This window comes from Onychomys torridus, chromosome 21, assembly GCF_903995425.1.
Source record: "Onychomys torridus chromosome 21, mOncTor1.1, whole genome shotgun sequence".
Classification (NCBI taxonomy): Eukaryota; Metazoa; Chordata; class Mammalia; order Rodentia; family Cricetidae; genus Onychomys; species Onychomys torridus.
The window spans coordinates 24,989,698-25,009,476 of record NC_050463.1 but is presented as its reverse complement, the minus strand read 5'-3'; the positions used below and the strand labels follow the sequence as shown (position 1 = coordinate 25,009,476).

Below are 19,779 nucleotides of genomic sequence, written 5' to 3'. Positions count from 1 at the left end.
GGCTTAATTTAACAAGTTCAAGATTGTATTTTAAATGACTTTAAGTTTTCTCATTTGAAGCGACAACTGCCTGTAGGGTGGCTGTGTTTGGGATGTCATTTGTCCCCACAAGGACTCATGTGTTGAAGATCTGCTGTCAGTGTGACAGCAGGAGACGGGGTGGACCTTTAAGAAAGGGGCAAGTCTGAGGTGATTAAGGTTGGTGGGGGTAGTAGCCTGAGAAGGAATTGCTGTAGTTTTGGGTGAGTTTCTTGCTTTGTTTTTGTTTTGTGTGCAATGCTGGAGATCCAACACAAGGCCATGCACGTGTTGAGCAAGTTGGACTACACCACCAGACCCCCAATATCATTCTTAGCGGTCCGTGGTGGGTTCTCAAGAGAAAGAAGTGTAATAATGGATATGTAATGGCAAGATGGAGCCCTTGCCATGCTCTGGGTTTCTATGTTTTGTTTTTGTTTTTTGTTTATTTTCGAGACAAGGTTTCTTTTTGTAGTTTTGGTACCTGTCCTGGATCTTGCTCTGTAGACCAGGCTGGCCTCGAACTCACAGAGACCGCCTGGCTCAGCCTCCCGAGTGCTGGGATTAAAGGCGTGCACCACCGCCACCCGGCTTGGGTTTCAGTCTTGATGTGTGATCTCCCCCTAAGGTGGGCTCTTGTCATGACGCCATTTGTCGTGACGTGATGTAGTCAAGATCTCTTGGCTGGAGCCAGCACCAAAATTGCTTGGGCTTTCAGCCTTCAAAACTTTAAGAAACTTCTTTTCCTTATGAGTTACTCAGTCTTGAGGACTATGTCACCACAGGAAATAGGCTAAGACAAGGGTAGACTAGAGTAAATTAATCAGCTCTGTATGGCCTCTGACAAATGACTGCTTTGTGCTTTAATATTCTTGTTCTTCACAATGAAGATGATGATGTTACCAATATACTGATTTTCAGAGTTAGAGGATCTTTAAACATATACTGTTGTTGACACACCTAATATCCCTGTCCATATTTTCAATTCATATCATAAAACTGAATGGAAGTTTTATTTTATAGATCTGGCTGGCCTGGAACTTTTTAGATAGCCTAACCTGGCCTTGAACTTACAGCATCCTCCCACCCCTGGGATTACAGATGTGTACCACCGTTCTGGCTAGAGGTAAGTTCTTGCAATTGAACTTCCATGTCTTCCATGTATTATCTTCAACTTGTAGTAGAAATTGGTGCTTTGCCATCCTGTTGATCCTGCAAGATGCCAAAAAGATATAGCATGTTTTTTAAAATTACAAGTCAACATATGTGTACTTGTGAACATACATGCATATACCAGATATATAAAAACACTATATGTTGAATTCTTCCTATGACAACCACTTGATAATCTTGACAGTGTGCATCTCCGAGCTGTCTGTTCTGTGAGAAATAGATTTGAGTGTCTTTAGTTCTTCATCTTTGATTCTCTCTACTCTTATTTCTTTGGGTATATAAAAATTCCTTATTAGAGATTAATTTCTTTGAATCTTGAACATTTTTAGTTTTCAGAACCCTCAGAGAAAATTTAACTAAAAAGAAAAAAAAAGCAGCAGTTATAAAAGGATTCAGGGAAGTTTGTTGGAAATACAAGATTAGTGTCTGTAAAGTCAAGCATGCTGGTATATGCCTTTAATCCCAGAACTCAGGAAACAGAGACTGGTGAATGTGAGTTTGAGGCCAGCCTAGCCTATCTTGCAAGTTCCAAGTCAGTTAGCCAGGACTGCATGGTGAGACCCTGTCTCCAAAGAAAAACAAAAGGAATGGAGGATTCTGGGGTCTGACTCTCCCCTTCTTTGAGAGAGGAATGAACGTTGTTCTAGGAGATTGGAGAGAGGACATCAGGAAAGCAGAGAAGAACCCATTGTCCTACCTTCGGTCTCCATCTTGACCTGATCTCTGATTTTGTGAATGGCATTGGGAAGGTTGACATGAAACCTGGATTCCTAAGATAAGACTTTGGAGGAACAGCAAGAAATTAACTGGACTGTAGGAGGAAATATTTTAATTTCCCTTTCATGGTTGAAAACCATAGTGGATAGATTTGGACAGAGATATGATATGGGCTTCTTTAATTCTCCATGACTATTAAAGAAACAAAGGGAGCCGTGCTTCAGTTCTCAGGTTTGGGCAGGGTCCCCCAAAAAGTAGGGGAATGGAGAGTCTCAGTATCCCAGGAATTTCGAATCTAAATTGCTTATTTCATAGTTTGTCTATGAATGACCAATTCCCAATCTTTTTACTTTTACCCCCAGGGCCTTATTGAATAACTATTATGAGCCATGATTTCTAATATTAATATTAATATGATAGGATTTCTGCTATGTCTTTCTCAAAGCACGTGGCTCAGTGCCAGGGCTTCTTAGTTCTGGCTGCACTTCGAATCACCTGGGGAGCTTTTGGACAAGCCCATTCCAAGACCACACAAGAAACCACTCTAATGTGTACTTACAGTTAGAACTGTTGGCTTAATTTATAATCTCCCTGAAGTCAAACAGCTCTGAGAACAATGATTCTTCAATATTTTGGTCTCAAGAGCCCTCACATTAATAACAATTATGGAGGACCACAGTAGCTTCTATTTATGTGCATTATGTCTGTCAATAGTTGTATCAAAAAGTGAAACAAGTACTTTATAAATATTTAATTATGGATTTATTAAAGATAATGAAAGAATTACATGTTACATAGCACTTTTTTATGAAAAAAAAAAAAAACCCAACCTCTACATTTCCAAAACAAAAAGATTTTTGTAAGAGCACTGGCATTGTTGAATATGTTTTTAAAAAAAATCTGCAATGTCCGACTTCTTAGAAGACAGCTAGATTCTGGTATTTACATTCAACCTATTATTGGTTGGAGTAGATAAAAAAAACTTGTCTCCACACACAATAGTAAGAAGAGAAAAAAATTTTAATAGAACTTCCAGATACTTGTTGAAAATCTTCATTATTCAACTGAAATATGACAAATATGCCTTAAAAGCCAGTTTTAGACTCTCAAACCAAATGGAAAAACGTCTTTGCTCCATTAAAGGCAAACCCTCCTGGTCTCATTTACTTTGAATGTATCTTTTCTTAATGATTTTATAACATGTTGATTGGGAATCTGCTAAATATTGATTCTTGGAATTATGCAAACATTACAAATGTTGAGCATTTCATATTATAGTTACGCTTTTAAAAAAAAACCACTGATCTCACCAGGGAAAAGTTGCTGTGAACAAAAGAAAACTATGGAGCTTAGGGTGTCAGAAACAAAAGAAAAAGCTCTCCAAAACACAGTTTTGCTCGAAAGATCCAATGTTATCCTTGGCAACAAATGCTGTCGGTCATTGTCCTGGGGGTAGAGGTGCCGTTTGTTCATTTTAAAACAAATGCCTGCCAAATACCCAAGTGTGAGTACTCCTAATTTATCGGCCATTGTTCTTTCAGTTAGAAAGTGGTTTTTCATGAAAAAAGCAAATAGTTCATAAGGCATCTCAAACAATGGCATAACTGCTTTCCCCTGAGATAACAATTGCCCTTCAGCGTGTACCAGAAATGCTTTATTTATACTTCCCGTTTGTCATGCAGCATATAAAAAGTTCCAGTCAGGATGTAACTGGATTTATCATCTCATCTTGAAAAAGCTGTCCAGAAATGATGCTAGAAGATAAGCATAGGGAAGCGATAGAAAAAAGAAAAAAAAAATGACGCGAAATGAACTGGATGCTTTCCCTAGCTGACTGTATTGAAACTGTCCACGAGATCTTGCAGCTAGGGGATCCTACACGGAGCCAAATGGTCTCCACAAAGTGCAAAGACAGAGGTGAGCACATGGGAACACGGTCAGACTTGCAGAAGAAAGTTTGGGAGAAGAGAGAGCTTCATGGAAATCAGCAAAGATTTTTTTTTTCCCCTGCAAGGGTTCAGCTGAGTACTGACCAGCAACACATACAAAGACACCACTCAAAGCAGGAGAAAGAGCTTTGTAGATGGAGCAGAAAGAACAAGTCTTGAGATATTGGTGGAGTCGGGAATATTTCACATTTCTGCCAGTTAGTGGGAAAACCTCCTAATACAAAGGCGGAGTTGGGGTGTTGAAGAGAGCATTGCCCCACTGGTGGTTCAAATTAGCCCTGGATTGATGCCTGCGCTCCTAATGACTAGCCAGTTAAAAGCAGTTCTCCAAAAGGAGCCAAATGTTTCCACCTTCATCAACCATGTTCTAGGACAAGGATGAAGACTCCTTAAAGAAGTACAAAATCAATTCCCAGCATTAAATTTTACCACGTCTACTACTTATTAAAATGAGTAGGTATGCAAAGGAATAGGCACATTTAATCCATAAGAGGGAGAAAAAAACTATCAATAGAAAAAGACGCTATTGATAAGTGAGCAGATGAAGATAAGCAGGGCTGGGGCTGCAGAGATGGCTCAGAGGTTAAGAGCACCGACTGCTCTTCCAGAGGTCCTGAGTTCAATTCCCAGCACCCACATGGTGACTCGCAACCATCTGTAATGAGATCTGGTGCCCTCTTCTGGTCTGCAGGGACACATGCAGGCAGATCACTGTGTACATAATAAATAAATAAATCTTAAAAAATATTTTTAAAAAGATAAACAGTTCTGATAACTAGATCCCATGTATCTAAGAAGGCAGAAGAAAATATATGAACATAAGGGAACGATATGATGGTATAAAAAGGATCTAAACCAATCACGTAAAGGGATGTCTGAGATGGAAAAAAAAAGACATTAACGGGACTAAGAGCAGATTAAATACTGCAAAAGAAAGGGGTGGTAAACTTGGAGAGAAATAAAAGTGAAAGAGACAAAACCACTAACAACAACAACAACAACAAAACCAAATAGCAAACAGCACCCCAGTACCCGCTGGAAGACTTTAAAGAAATGACTGCGTGTGTGAGTGGAGATCCCAGAGGAGTGCGCAATGTGTACAGGAACAGTGAGAGAACAGACATGTTTGAAGAGGCTGTAGCTAAAAAAAAGTTCCAAACTTTACAAAAACTTAAAACCCCTTGACCAAAGAAATGCAGTATATCAGAAACACAAGAACATAAAGAGAATTCTACTAATGAGTTACACAATTAGATATAAAACTCATGATTAAAGAGACAGTCATGGGGCTGGGGAGGTGTCTCAGCAGTTGAGAATGCTTGCCGCTCTTCCAGGGCATTGGGGTGAGGTTCCCCCACACCTACATAGGTGCCACCCATCACTCCAGCTCCAGTGGTACCTAGCGCCCTCTTCTGACTTCCTTGGGTACCTGCATGCTCTTGTATATACATGCAAGCAGACACACAGACATACATGTATATAAATTTAAAACTATGTTTTTAAAAGAGAGTATTACAAGCTGGGCATGGTGGTGTACATCTGTCATTTAATTGCAGACCTCAGGGGGCTGGCATAGAGGGATTTCGAGGAGTTCAAGGCCAACCTGGTTTACAGAGAGTTGCAGGGTTCCAGGTCAACCAGATCTACATAGAGAGCCCCTGTCACAACAGTAATACAAACAAAACAAAAAGAAAAAATCACCATCAGCATGAACATAAAAAAAAAAATCAAAAGAGCAGAATGGTGTTTTTAAAAGACAGTATATACAGAAGCAGAAAGAGAAGGATGATAGCAGACTTCTCTGAAGTAAAACCATCAAGGTGACATATTTAAGGCACTGAAAAGTATCTGTCAACATAGATGCTATACTCAGAGAAAATAGCTAAAAAGTGATGATGATAAAGAAGACGTTTTCAGCATACAGAGATAGAGAGAACCAGACCTAAGACATATCTAAACTCTACCATACCTAAAACACAAGAAATATGAAAGATATATTTCAGGCACAAAGAAAACTGTACCAGATGATTGTATGTATCTACACAAAGAGAAGAAGAAAATTAGAAATTGTTAATATGTTTATAAGAGAGTTAGATACACTCATTTTAACACTCTCTTCAAAAGTCATCCTGGGCTGGAGAGATGGCTCAGAGGTTAAGAGCACTGGCTGCTCTTCCAGAGGTCCTGAGTTCAATTCCCAGCACCCACATGGTGGCTCACAACCATCTGTAATGAGACCTGGTGCCCTCTTCTGGCCTGCAAGCCTACATGCATAATAAATATAATAAATAAACATAATAAATAAATAAAAGTCATCGCATAGTGAAAAGACAACCTGCTGTGGGTTACCTAACATATGACTAAAATAATGCAAAGACCCAAGAAAGGAACAGAAGTCTGTTGTGGTCCACATATAACCTGGTAAGTGATTCTTTTAAGATTTTGATACAGTAAAAATGTATACTATAAGTCCTAAGACAAACATATATATACAAACACCAATAAAAATTCCCAACACCCCCAAAACAAAAACCACAAAGCCTGAGTAGGTAAATCCACAAAAGAGATAAAAAAGGAAATATTCTTAAAAAGTCAGTTAATCATGGCAATCATAAAAAGTGGTAAAAATGAACGAAAACCTGATAGAATACATAAAAATAAGTAGTAAAGTTTATATATATTAGCACATTAAATATAATCACCTCTTTTAAAAAACCATCTGTAGTCCAATTATATAAAAAAGCAAGACTTATCAGTATGCTGTCTATATTAAATCCATTTTTAATGTAAAAATGGGTTGGGTAAGATGACTCAGTGGGCCGGGCGATGGTGGCACACACCTTTCATCCCAGCACTCAGGGGGCAGAGGCAGGCAGATCTCTGTGAGTTCAAGGCCAGCCTGGTCTGTGAAGTGAGTTCCAGGACAGCCAGAGCTACACAGAGAAACCACCCTGTTGTAAAAAAAAAAAAAAAAAAAGAAAAGAAAAAGATGGCTCAGTGGCTAATGGTGCTAGTTGCCAAATTTGATGACCTTAGTTTGTGGTCAAAGGAAAGAACTGATTCCAGCAGACAGTCCCTTGACCTTCACACAAGGAACATGATATGAGCCTCTACTATTCACTTGAGGAATTGTCTCTCTCTGAACAAGCCCTAACAATCCTCCTGACTCCGCTCCCCCAGATGTAGGATTCAAACACTTGGGGGTACCTGCTTGTTATGTGGCTGCTGAGATCAGATCTCTGGTCCTCATGATTGTAGAGCAAGCACTCTTAACCACTGAGCCATGTCTTTAGGCTCTATTGGTGGATCCTTAAGTGGTACCAGCTAGTTTTTCTTCTCTTTTCTCTTCCTCTTATGTTTTCCACTGTGTGCACTGCAGTAAAAAATATAACTACAAACATCTCTTTTCACCCTTCATTTATATATTCAAACATTTATGTGTTTTTAATTCTATTTTTATTCCTTTTTTTTTTTCAGACAAGGTACCATTATGTACAGCATCTTCAACGTCTACAACGCAAAGTTTATTAATTATTTTCCATGGGAAGAATTTGAAAACAGGAAAAGTTGCAGCAGAAAAATAAAGCAAATGTCAAGAATTTCCAGAAAGTTCTAGAATGAAGGAGGAATGGAAGAATGAGTGAAGAAAGGTGAAAGAAGGGTATTTTGGGTGTGTAAGAATCAAGAGCGGTTCCCTGCTCCCCCTCCCTCCATTCCGGAGACAGCCACAACTTCTTGTGCGGTGCCAGACTCCTTTCTGATACATAATGGTGAAGGTAGGAGTGCATGGATTGGGCTGTATTGGGTGCCTGGTCACCAGGAATGCCTTCAACTCTTTCAGAATGGATACTGTTGCCATCAATAACCCCATCATTGACCTCAATTACATGGTCTATATGTTCCTGTATGATTCCACCTACAACAACATCCACAGCACAGTCAAGGTTGAGGACAGGAACCTTGCCATCAACAGGAAGACCATCTCTGTCTTCTAGGAGTGAGATACCACCAACATCAGATAGGGGGAATGGTGGTATCTTCACCACCACAGAGAAGGCCAAGGTCTACTTCAAGGGATAGCGCCAAAAGGGTCATCATCTGTGCCCCCTCTGCCGACGCCCCAGTGTTTGTGATGGATGTGAACTGCAAGAGGTGTGACAGCCAACTCACTCACTCAAGATTATCAGCATTGCCTCTTGCCCTACCAACAACTTAGCACCCCCCACCCGCCCACCAAGGTCATCCATGACAACTTCCATATCAGGGAGGGACTCATGACCATAGTCCATGAGATCACTGCCACCCAGAAGACTTTGGATGACCCTCTGGGAAGCTGTGGCATGATGGCTCTGGGGCTGCATCCACTGACTCTGTGCAAGCTGTGGGCAATGCCATCCAAGATCTGAACAGGAAGCTCACGGGCATGGCCTTCCATGTTCCTGTCCCCAGTGTATCCATGATGGGTATGACATGCCGTGTGGAGAAAGCTGCCAAGGATGAAGGCATCAAGGTGGTGAAAAAGGCATCGGAGGGCCCACTAAAGGGCATCCTGGGCTACAGTGAGGACCAGCTTGTCTCCTTTGTCTCCTATGAGTGATGCCTACTCTTCCACCTTTGTTGCTGGGGTTGGTATTGCTCTTGACGACGATGACAACAATGTTGTAAAGTTCATTTCCTGATAATGGCAATGAATATGGCTATGGCAACAGGGTGATGGACCTCATGGCCCACATGACTTCCAAGGAGCAAGAAGCCCCGGACCACCCTGTCCCAACTCAGCTCCTAACACGTTGAGCATTCCCCCTCACATTGTCCACCTCAGATCTCCAGGAGAAGGGGGGGTGCTTAGGGAACCATCAATAAACTTCACCGCACCCCCCTCACCCCCACAAAAGAATCAAGAGGTGTGAGTGAGAAGGTAGGGATTTGTAGATTTGTGGGAGGTTGTAAGGAAAGTGTTTGAAGGAGTGAAAACTCACAATTGATCGAGATCAGTCACTACATGAAATATCTAAAGCACGTACAAGTTCCGACATTTGTCCCTGAGTACATTTGGCTGTACAGACATGCACTGCTTAGATCTCCCTTCCGGGGAGGGCTCCTCCAGCTGTTAGGAGTGCTGCTGGCTGCAGCTCTCTCGGCAAGGGAGCCCCTTGCAGAATTCCCTCCGTCGAAGTGGGGCGATCAAGCCCCAACCATTTTGGCCCGTCACAGGACAACCACTACAGCTCTTTCAGCCCAGCGGCTCCCTAATGGATGTCACTTGGATGTGGACTTCTCCCCCTGCCCTCTCCTGTTCCTCCCAGGAGGGTTTGTCCCAAGGGCACTCCCCCAACACATCCCGCTTTCTAAACTGCTTCAGAGTCTGCTTCCTGTGGATGCCAAAGTGCAAGAGCACTTGACTGAAAAAAAGAACCCAAATCAGAGAACTCCAGGGAGAAGGGGCCATTGCCAAGTGATGTGTTAACGTTTCAGCTTAAGTAATTCCGCAGTTTTATTTTGAATGGCTTTTACTTAGCAGGCGATGGCGGTTCACATTTTCTTTCATAGATAGGCTTGGCATTTCTGCATTCTCTCTCTCTCTAAGGAGTCATATTGTGAAAACAGAAGGCAATTAAGGTAAGCAAGATAGTTTCTTCACTCCTTAACCATTTAGGAAACCTACTATTTCTCAGTGGGCTTTGTCACGGAGAGGAAGGATACTGGTAGTGTTCTGAATACTGATCCAAAAGAAGCTTTCTAAAGTGGTCTGGTTATGAGAACTGTCCTTGGATGTCCCAAGGAAACTGCCTCCCATTAGCCTGGATATTTAAACTGCCACTCAAACCCCAGGCTGGAATATAGTTATAGCAGTCTTGTAGGTGATTCTGTTTTCCCCTGCAGCTCCAGACAGTGGCAGAACCGTGTCCCTAGCTTGTCCTCTTCTTAAAAAACGCCCTGCAGCCAAGGAAGGTGTGTGTGTGTGTGTGTGTGTGTGTGTGTGTGTGTGTGTGTATGCGTGCACTTGTGTGTTTCTGAGTTTCTGACAGATTTCATTACCATCAACTTTGATCGCTAGGAAATACTTCCTCATGCCTTTGTTCTGGTTTTTCTAGGAGCTCTGTGTAGCTGGGAGCCAGCTAGGGACAGAAGGAACTCTTATCCTCACCGTGGAAGAAGAAACCACCCTCACACTTTAGGCCAGAAACTGACGGACAAAATACACCCCACCCCCATCTTTCTTTTCTGCCCTGCTGAGAATTGAGCCAAGGTTCAAAGGTCTCTCCCACTAAACTGATCTGCCAGTCCTGGTCCCCTTCTCCTGCATATTGGGGAGTGAACACTTGTGCTTTACACTGAAACCATATCCAGCCAGGTTGTTTGTTTGTTTTTATATTTAAAGTAGGATTGTCTGGGTAATAATGACTTATGAAGCAAAAAAACAAAAAAAAAACCAAAAAAACACCAAAAAACAAAAAAACCAAAACCAAAACAAAAAAACAACCAAAAAAACCCAAAAAACAAACAAACAAACAAACAAAAAACCAAAATCATCCCCCCCGCCCCAGTGTCTGCAGGAGATTGCTTCTAGTATTTCTCTCTATATATCCTAATCCACAGATATGCAATGCCTTGTATTCAAATGACATAACATTTGCATATAAAATGGAATCCTTCCATAGAGTTTAAATCAGCCATTGCTTGCTTATAACAGTTAATACCATGTAAATGAGTATTATATTCTTTAAGGACATTGGGGCGGGGGCTGTTCACATACAGCTCAGATACAAACCCCCATTATTTGCCAGGGTGAGGGGGTGGGCTGGTAGTGGTGGTGGCCACAACGGCAGCACTGGACTTTAATCTCAGCACTCAGGAGGAAGAGGCAGATGGCTCTTTGTAAGTCTGAGGCCAGCCTGGTCTACAGAGTGACTTCCAGAACAGTCAGAGCTGTTACACAGAGAAACCTTGTCTCAAAAAACAAAACAAACAATAACCACCCCCCCCCCCCCAAAAAAAAAACCAAACCCATTATTTTCGATTTGTGGTTAGTAGAATGCCCGATGCCGACCCTATGGAGGTAGAGGGCCACCTAAAATTTGACTTAGGCCTTTTCTTTTGGAGACAGATATTAGAAGTAATTGTCCTCAGAGCCACTATAATATTTTAAATCCCTTATATTTCAGTAATTACTTCAACCTTGCCTGTCAATTTGGGGATATGGTAGTCTGTCTCTTAAAGGAACAGTTACTCTTTGCGGGGGAAAAGACACACAAGATGGAAATGGTAGTGGCTTCTGGAGGAAACGCTTTTCCCGGGGGCTTCCACTCCAGGCTTTCTCCAGGGAGGTTCCAGTTTCCACAAGTGTTGAATGGGGCGAGCAAATTAGATAGGGGCGCCTCGAAGGAACCTGGGACGGTGCCTGGTACAGAGCACTGCACAAATACTGACTCTGTCCGAACCTCATCTACAAAGAGATGCCCCAAACCACTGACAGCCCCCCCAGGGCCTGTTAAACCCCCTTCCTTTCTATTACTCCCCCTTTATGGCGCTGGAGATTACAGAAAAGGCTTTCCTGTGCTCTTCCTTCATCCTCTCCAAGATAAGGAAGTGGCCTTCTTTGTTCCTTAGATTCCAAAGCTCGTGTCACCCAGGGCAGCCCAGTCCCCTGGCTTGCTGGCGTCTGGGGGCCGGAGGGCTGCGGGCTTCTGCTAGCGCAGCGCAGCGGGAGGCCACCGGAGGCGACGGGGAGGCGGGCACAGTCAACCCAAGGGTGGAGACGCGGGGGCAGGCGACCGGCGCGCGTTCCCGGGCTCGTGACCGCCGGCGGCCCGGGGAATCCGCGTCCACACACTCTTGCAGAGATGGCAGGCGGCGGCGACAGCCGGCGGCGCGTCGTGGGCACCGTCCACCTGCTGCTGCTGCTGCTGCAGCTGGCGGCTGTCTTGTCTCAGACAGCCAGGACTCAGAGTCCCGACACCACTCCCTGGACACAGGAGAAGGTGAGGGGCCGCTTCAGCATGCTGTACTTGAGTGGCTCCTGGAGGGTGCCAAGACCCGGGACTGGGCCATCTCTTCCTGCACTAGCGCGGGGGGGGTGTGGTGGTGGTGGAATGGGGGGTCAGAGATGCTGTCCCCCTGCCGAGGGTCCAGTCCCCACCCCGCACCTGGGAGCTAGCGCTCTCTTTCCCAAGCTGGGCGCCAGGGCCAGGGCAGGTTCTCGGGGCTGCGCTGGAGACGCCTGGGGGCTGGGTGATGTCACCCGCCTCCCTTTGGCAGCGCTGTGATGGGGGTGCTGATAAGCATAGGAAGTGTGTCTCGCCCGCGGTGCAAGAACAGGGGCATGGGGGCGCCACCGCCCGCTCGAGACCCCGGAGGCCAGGGATCCCCGGGCTCGCGGAGCTCCTGGGTGCCTAGACTAGTGAGGGGTGTGCCCGCGAACCCCCAACTACTGCGTTCAAGGATGCTCCGTGGGGATTGAGTTTCCTTGGGGACTCGGCGCCAGCGTATTGTTAGATATTTAAATTTAAAAGAGGCTTATGGTGTTTTTCCGATAAATGAATCGAGTTGTGGAAATCTCAATTTAAGGGATTCAGAATACAAATGATTTTTGCCAAGTCTCTCTGTGTGTAGAAAATAGAGTCACAATTACTTCATTTTCTTGCTCAACAGTTTTGAAGTCATGAAATTGCTAAGCGCTGTGCCATTGTTGATGGTTTGGGAGTAAAATGGCATGCCTTTAAAGAAACTGTGAGTAGCAGCAGTCTAGGGATATAAACTTTCGACAACATTACTTAAATGACTGTTTTAAAAGCCCTCAGTGTTGCTGAACGTCTGAAATGTTCATTCCCAGTTCGTCTCATGCGCATGTATATGAATGGTCCACTTCAGGTGAGCTCCGGCTTAGCCAGCTTCCCTTCAGGACTCCCAACAGACCCCCCATTTACACCAGGAGCCTAGCGTGGGTGAGGGAAGCCAACTCCGGTCACTCCAGGATGAGTAAAACAATTTCCCACAGAGGCTCCAAAGTGCTGCCCAAGCAATTGAGCAAAATCCTCTTCTTCAGCTGTTTTGGAGTACTCAGGAGGTCAAGCATTGGGAAGGAGATATTAAAACCAGAATATGGCATCAGGCCAAATGTATCTTTAAGACAGATCTAAATGGGTTAGAAGGAGCCGAGCCACACCCAGGACCTGTCTGTGGACAGCAGTAGTAGGCAGGGGTGTTTTTAGGTGGGAGACTATTCTGTGATTCTTAAAATGTTTTGAACTAATGAGAGTTTAACTTTTGGGAAATGTCTCTTGAAATGTGAATTTCTATTTCCTTTATTTTAAGAAGCTTCTAGGGGTGGTTTCACTGGGAAAGTAAACATTCAAAAGACACAAGTGACAGTCAGCCATGACATTTCTCGGTTAATAGCTCCTCCTGCTCCTGTTCATAAAATCTTCCCGGCAGCTAGCTACACTTGGTAGCCTGGGAAATGAATCAGGCCACACTAAAATACAAGCCTTCCTGCCTTTTATGACAATTGACTATTTTAATCAGATGAGGTGTGCTCTCTTGGTGCACAGGTCTGCTAACAGGAGATGTGATAAGGAAAACATCAGTTTTGAAATCCATTGCCTTTGTTTGGAAATAAAGGTGTGTCTCTTTTAGTGGGCATCTGATGGGCAAAAGCAGATCAATCCTAGTTTATGGCTGTGTTTACTACCATGATTTAATGATTCGAAGCCTAGAAACCTTTCATAGAAACATTATAAATGATTACACCCCCCCCCCCCAGCTGGGCCCACATGTGTATGTGTATTAAAGGGTATTGACTGGAGGGTACCAGTTGTCAGACATATAAAACCATCTCGCTCGAATTTCACAGTGCCCTGTGGAAGACTGAGTTTATCTCCATTTGGAGACCAGGAAAGAGGATTGTTAAGCTAGTGAATTGGGGTGTTAGAGTTTGGCTTATGCTCTGTTCTCTCCTGTTCCTTTTCACACACTCTCTCTTTTAAGGTAGATAAGTATTGGCTGACCCAGAAACAGTGTCTAGATAGCCCAGGGGAGAGAGAGATAGTGTGTGTGTGTGTGTGTGTGTGTGTGTGTGTGTGTGTTGATGTGTGGGTTGGAGGACAGAGAAAGAGCTTTTTTCAATCTTACCTTAACCCTAACTCTACCTCTCTGGGCCAAGTGGACCCCAAGTGGCATTCTGAATCCGGAAGCACATTTGGGGCATCTTTTCTTCTCCCACCCCTAGGCTCCAGTTCCTGGACCTCCCTCCTCCAGTTTTAAAGTCATCTTGATGCCGAAGGTTGATGCACATCTAGAAGGACTGTTCCTGAATCCCCCCCCCCCCTGCCCCTTTCCGTGACTCCAGACCTGTTCTTTGGGCTTAGTTGTTAAAAAAGATAATCTCATCAAATCAATTCTCCTTTAGATGGGAACTGCTGGCTTTTGAAGGGCTTCCTATGTTTTAAAAGGAATGTTAGGTTCAAGGAGATAAGCTGTGCAGCTTCCCTTGAAGTGTCCTAGTTGTGAATGTAACATGTGCTCATTCTAGAAAACCAGAAATACAAGAAAAAGTATTCTAAAAAGAAAACAACCACCACCCACAATCTCAATCTTTAGATAATACCTTTTAATCTTTTGGGTGTTATGCACGCAATCACACACACACACACATACACACATATACACACACACACACACACACACACACGCACGCACGCACGCACGCACGCACGCACGCGCGCGCACACACAGAGATATATTATAGAGATGAATAATAATGTTACATTTCAGGTTGTTATAAGGATTGAATGAGCGTATGCAACAGTGCAGTGGCTAGCTTACCTTAAAGGTGCAGCACATTTTTTTGTTGTTTGTTTTGGAGACAGGGTTTCTCTGTAGCTTTGGAGGCTGTGTGGAACTCACTTTGTAGTCCAGGCTGGCCTTGAACTTATAGAGATCCACCTGCCTCTGCCTCTGCCTCCCGAGTGCTGGGATTACAGGCGTGCGCCACCACTGCCTGGCTGCAACACATTTTAATTGTTTTAAAATAAATACATGTAAGTATTTTGCTGCAGAGCTCGTAATTGTACACACGGTTTCATATGATTAATAGCATGTCCTGAATCTTGCAGTAAGCTGAAAGCATAACTTGATAATTTATTTCTTTGCCTTGAACGTTGAGGTTATTTGCAAATCTCTGTCAATCAAGCTGAGATGCAACATATTTTAACTGGGAGAATCGTCCTTTATTGTGACAAAGGTGAGTCAGGAACATTCAAGCCATGTTAGAGGTGGAGAGGTAAAGGTTTTGAAGTACCCAGAGGAGGCTCTCAAAAACTGTGAACCGCTCGCTGCAATATTTCCCATGCTTCTGCTTCTGCACCACATCTTATTCTAAAAGGAGTTCCCCTTCTCCATGGCTCTAAGCTCTTTTACCCATCCACTTTTCCATCTGTGTGACTTTTCTGGAAGCAGGAGCCTTTAAGGCTGGGACAGAGGGGTCAGTGAGGACCTGGGTGTTAGTAGATGAGAAAAAAACAAACAAATGTCATCTTGGAGTCTCTACTGTCTGGTGGATAAGAACCGTGATGTCCACTTTACACATTAGGAAACTTTTCTTACACATAGCTATTAAACGGGGAGTTGGGATTGGTCCCTCGGTTGTCATATTTCCCTCTCCGTTCTGATTTTACGAAGCAAACCTCTTCCCACTGGACAAAAAGGCAGTATCTTGGTCAGGGTCCAACCCCTTTCCTTCTGCATTTGCACCATCTGTGGCTCCCACACACATTTCCTAAGTGCTGGCTGAGTGGAACTTACAGGTAGCAAAAGTTTAATCTGAAGACTGTCTGGAATGCTCATAAAAGCAGAAGCTTGAATTGGCTCTATTTCGGTAACGATCTCCTTCACATTCAGTGTTTTAAAACTTTCATTCCCTCTTCGAGCGAGGCCACCTCTCCAAATTACGTTAACGAAACCCTCTGGCCTGGGACCGTGTGATTAGGCAGGAGATGTTTCAGGCTATCTGGTTCACAGTTGTGTTTTAGCTGAAAGATTCTTGTCACCTAGAGCAGACTTCATTGTCCTTTCTGCCTGGATGAAAAGACAAGGCCAGGGCTGTAACAGAGCCTCCTCGCCCCTCTGAGAATGTTGGCGGCACCCATAGAAACTGCCACAGTACCTTTCCATTGAAATAAACCCAGAATAAGCTTGCGGTTTACATTTGCCATTGGGCCTAATGCCCTTTGGTTTTGGTTGGTTGGTTGGGGGCGGAGTTATCACTGTACGGCTCTGCCGTAGGCCTGGAACTCACCGTGTCGGTCAGGCTGGCTTCAGACTTGTAGTGATTCTTTCTTCCCTTTCTTCCCACATTCGTCTTACTTGTTTCGAAACAAGTTTTTGTAGCTAGTGAGTTCTCAGAGTAAGATTCCTTTAGTCCAGTGGTTCTCCACCTTCCAACGCTGTGACCCTTGCGGCGGTGACCCCCAAACATAAAATTTATTTTTGTTGCTACTTCATAATTGTAATTTCTGCTACTTTTATGAACTGTAATGTAAATATCTGTGCTTTCTGATGGTTTTAGACGACCCCCAGGAGAGGGTCACTCGAGCCCCAAAGGCTGAGAATCGCTACTTTAGTGGGAGGTGCACTGTTTAGCATGTGTGAGTTACCCGGTTTTCCTCAGGGGCCTTTTTGTGAGTCAAGGGGCTTGCATAATGGACTGTGGTCATTTTGCTTTAAGTGTTCTTCAAGAGCTAGGAAGTTTGTTATTTCTGTGACTCTGCAGATGCATCTGGTCCCAGAAAAAAACGGGGAAAGAGCTCTTTGTTGAAGCGCACTTAAGAAATCCACCATTTTTGCAGTTTAGCTCAGGAGGTTGAAGAGAACTTGAAAGTCTCAGTATTCAGGAGCCTCCATGGGTCTGTCTGCTGAACTTACTATCGGCTACTAAGACTTACTTGTCACGGAGCTTTCATACACAGTTTCTTTTGCAGTTCGAGGGTGTGATGCTTCACTGCGGATCATCAGTTTGACAGTGTAGATCTACGTAGGAGACAAGCCTCCATGCCGGTCTGTGGAGGAGATCCTAGATTGGGTTAACCAAGGTGGGAAGACACATCCTAAATGTGAGTGGTACCACGTCACAGGGTAGAGCCCTAGACTGGACGAAAAGAGAAAAACAAGCAAAGCAGCAACATTCATCTCCTTCTGTTTCTTGACTGTGGATATTATGTGACCCGAGGTCTCATGTGCTAGCCGCCATGTTTTCTCTGCATGGAAGGCCTTCAAACTGGGCAAACTGAACCCTTCATCCCTTAAATTGTTTTTGTGAAAAGGAACCAATATAGAGATGCTGGAGGGATATTTATTTTATTCTTGTTTTTCTTGTCTTTCAAGTTTTTTTTTTTTTTTTTTTTTTTGGTTTTTCAGACAGGGTTTCTCTGTGTAGCTTTGTGCCTTTCCTGGCACTCACTTTGGAGACCAGGCTGACCTCGAACTCACAGAGATCCGCCTGGCTCTGCCTCCTGAGTGCTGGGATTAAAGGTGTGCGCCGCCGCCACCACCCAGCACTGAGATTTTTTTTTTTTTTTTCAAGCGTCTATAAAGCATGCATTTAAACATAACTTTGATTTCTTTTCACTGTGGACATGAAATGAAGAACTCTGGCCACAGTGACTAGGTTGGCTCTGGGGTGGAGCAATGCGTGATGAATAGAAAGGAGCCACTGATAAAATAATTGCATAAATAAGAATGTCTATTCATTTATTTATGTAGTGTGGGGGTATGTGTGTGTCAAAGGACAACTTGCTGGAACCAGTTCTCTCCTATAATATAGAATCTGGGGGTTGGACTCAGGTCAAAAGGCTTGGCAAGCCAACACCTGTAACTACTGGCACATCTTGCTGGCCTCTGACCCAGAATTTGACATGGAGTTCTTATTTGTCACTGTGACTGCCCTGGGCCAGTGAGCTGTGAATTGCCAGAAGCATTGAGCAGAAACTAAAAAAAGAACAAAGCTCACAAACATGGAAATGTCTTGTCCCCTTGTAACAGGTAACCACCGGAATTGGGACAGAGCCACATGCCTCTTCTGGCTTTTATAGCCGCATGTGCATTCAGCTCTGGCTTCGTATTTATGAAGACAGAGATGTGCATTTTACTTTTCTACTATGTAAACGTGTTTATAGCCAAGATCGTTTCAGAAAAATGCTTAGTTTATCTGTCCATGACTTGAAATTACTCCGCGGTTACTGGGTGCTCAGTGTGAACCACCCCCTTGTGACACAACTCGGAGACAGTTCTAGCCTTCCTAGAGCTTGTGACTAATATGAAATACAGACATTAAACACAACCCCTGAGACGTGGCCTTCAGGCTGGAGCCTGAAGAAGACAGGAATTTTGAGGGTGAAAAGAAAGGGAACCAGTTTGAAGGGCGGATTGCCTTGCTGGGATGCCAAGACCCTAAGAGATACGACCTCAAAGTACCTGGATGCTAGGTCCTGGATGCTTGGTACTTTGGATGCTAGATGGCCAAAACATGATGAATGGGAGCCAGCAGCATACCATGGAGCTTTCAGGGCAGCCGGAGAGGAGAGAGACGGGTTTTTCTTGGAGGGTTAAGGAACAACGATGGTAATGGAGTTCACTTCACATTTCAATTGTTTCTGTCTTTTAGCTTCGATCTCCTCCTTCTCCTCCTTCTCCTCTTCCTCCTCCTCCTGCTCCTTGTCCTCCTCCTCCTCTTTCTCCTTCTTCAAGTGCTGTTTAAGGTCTACCATGAAGACTTAGATCCTGGAAGTCCTAAGGGATTTAAAGGCTTCAATAACAAATTTGCTTGGGAAATACACTTGTCTGTTGTGCAGGGCTCCATAAGGCCATTTTTACCCAAGTGTGTAATGTACTTTAGACTCAGTCTACCTCCCGTGCTCTGCAACCTTTCCTTCCATACACACTTACTAGTTCCCCTTGTACCCGACTTTGTTTCTGCTTTCATGCCCTCCTATGAGTTTATGTGACTGTAGAGTCTCTAGTTGAATCTTTTATCCCTCAGTTTCCGTTTTGAATTCCAAAGGACTCAGTGTCCCACGTCACCCTCATCCTTCTCATTAGGGAAGAAGGCATTTGATCAACCTCCACTTCCCTTTGCGGAGGAGTACCACTTTCATCTGAGTGTCTGATGAACTTGTACCGAATGTCTGACTCCTCACTTTGGTGTCATAAGAAAATACATCATGTATAAAGTCATACTCAGGGTATACATTTGAACATTAGGTCTATTTAGCTTTTTAAGTTTCATTTTCACATCTAAGTGCCCTAAAGAGTATTATAAACTTTAATAGAATGTACAATAATTTAGCTGATGGTTTAAAAGAGTTCCTATGTAGCCAGTTAGACAGTTGTCCATATTGATAGAAATAGATATCGAGGATTAGGAAGAAGGCCCAGTGCGTTAAAGTGCTTGCTGTCAGCAAGCACGAGGACATGAGTTTGAGTCCCCAGAATGCATGTAAGAGCTAGATGAGTAGTGTGAGGGTCTGCAATCCTAATGCTCTTGTGGTAAGATGAAAGACTGGGACAGGAAAAGCCCCTGAAGCTTGTCGGCCAGTGGGCCTGGTGTATGCAGCAGACACAAACAGCAAAGAAACCCTGTCCTAAACAAGATGGAAGGTGGGGACCAACACTTGAGGTAGTCTTCTGACCTCCACATATACACTATGTCCCATAATGGCCGCGCACGTGTGTGTGTGTGCACACACACACACACAAAAACACCACACCACACACACACACACCACACACACACACACACACACACACACACAAAAACACCACACCACACACACACACACCACACACACACACACACACACACAAAAACACCACACCACACACACACACACCACACACACACACACACACACACAAAAACACCACACCA

At 43.9% G+C, this 19,779-nt stretch overlaps 1 protein-coding gene across 1 annotated transcript in view; it reads left to right on the top strand.

The window, feature by feature from the left end:
• The first annotated feature begins 11,114 nt into the window (after positions 1-11,114).
• The window catches only part of Qpct (glutaminyl-peptide cyclotransferase), a 31,967-nt gene continuing 23,302 nt past the window's right edge, over positions 11,115-19,779 (top strand). Inside the window, exons 1-2 of the mRNA XM_036170510.1 lie at positions 11,115-11,262; positions 11,469-11,839. Coding sequence (XP_036026403.1) covers positions 11,115-11,262; positions 11,469-11,839 — 519 coding nt within the window. The remainder of the gene's footprint in view (positions 11,263-11,468; positions 11,840-19,779) is intronic.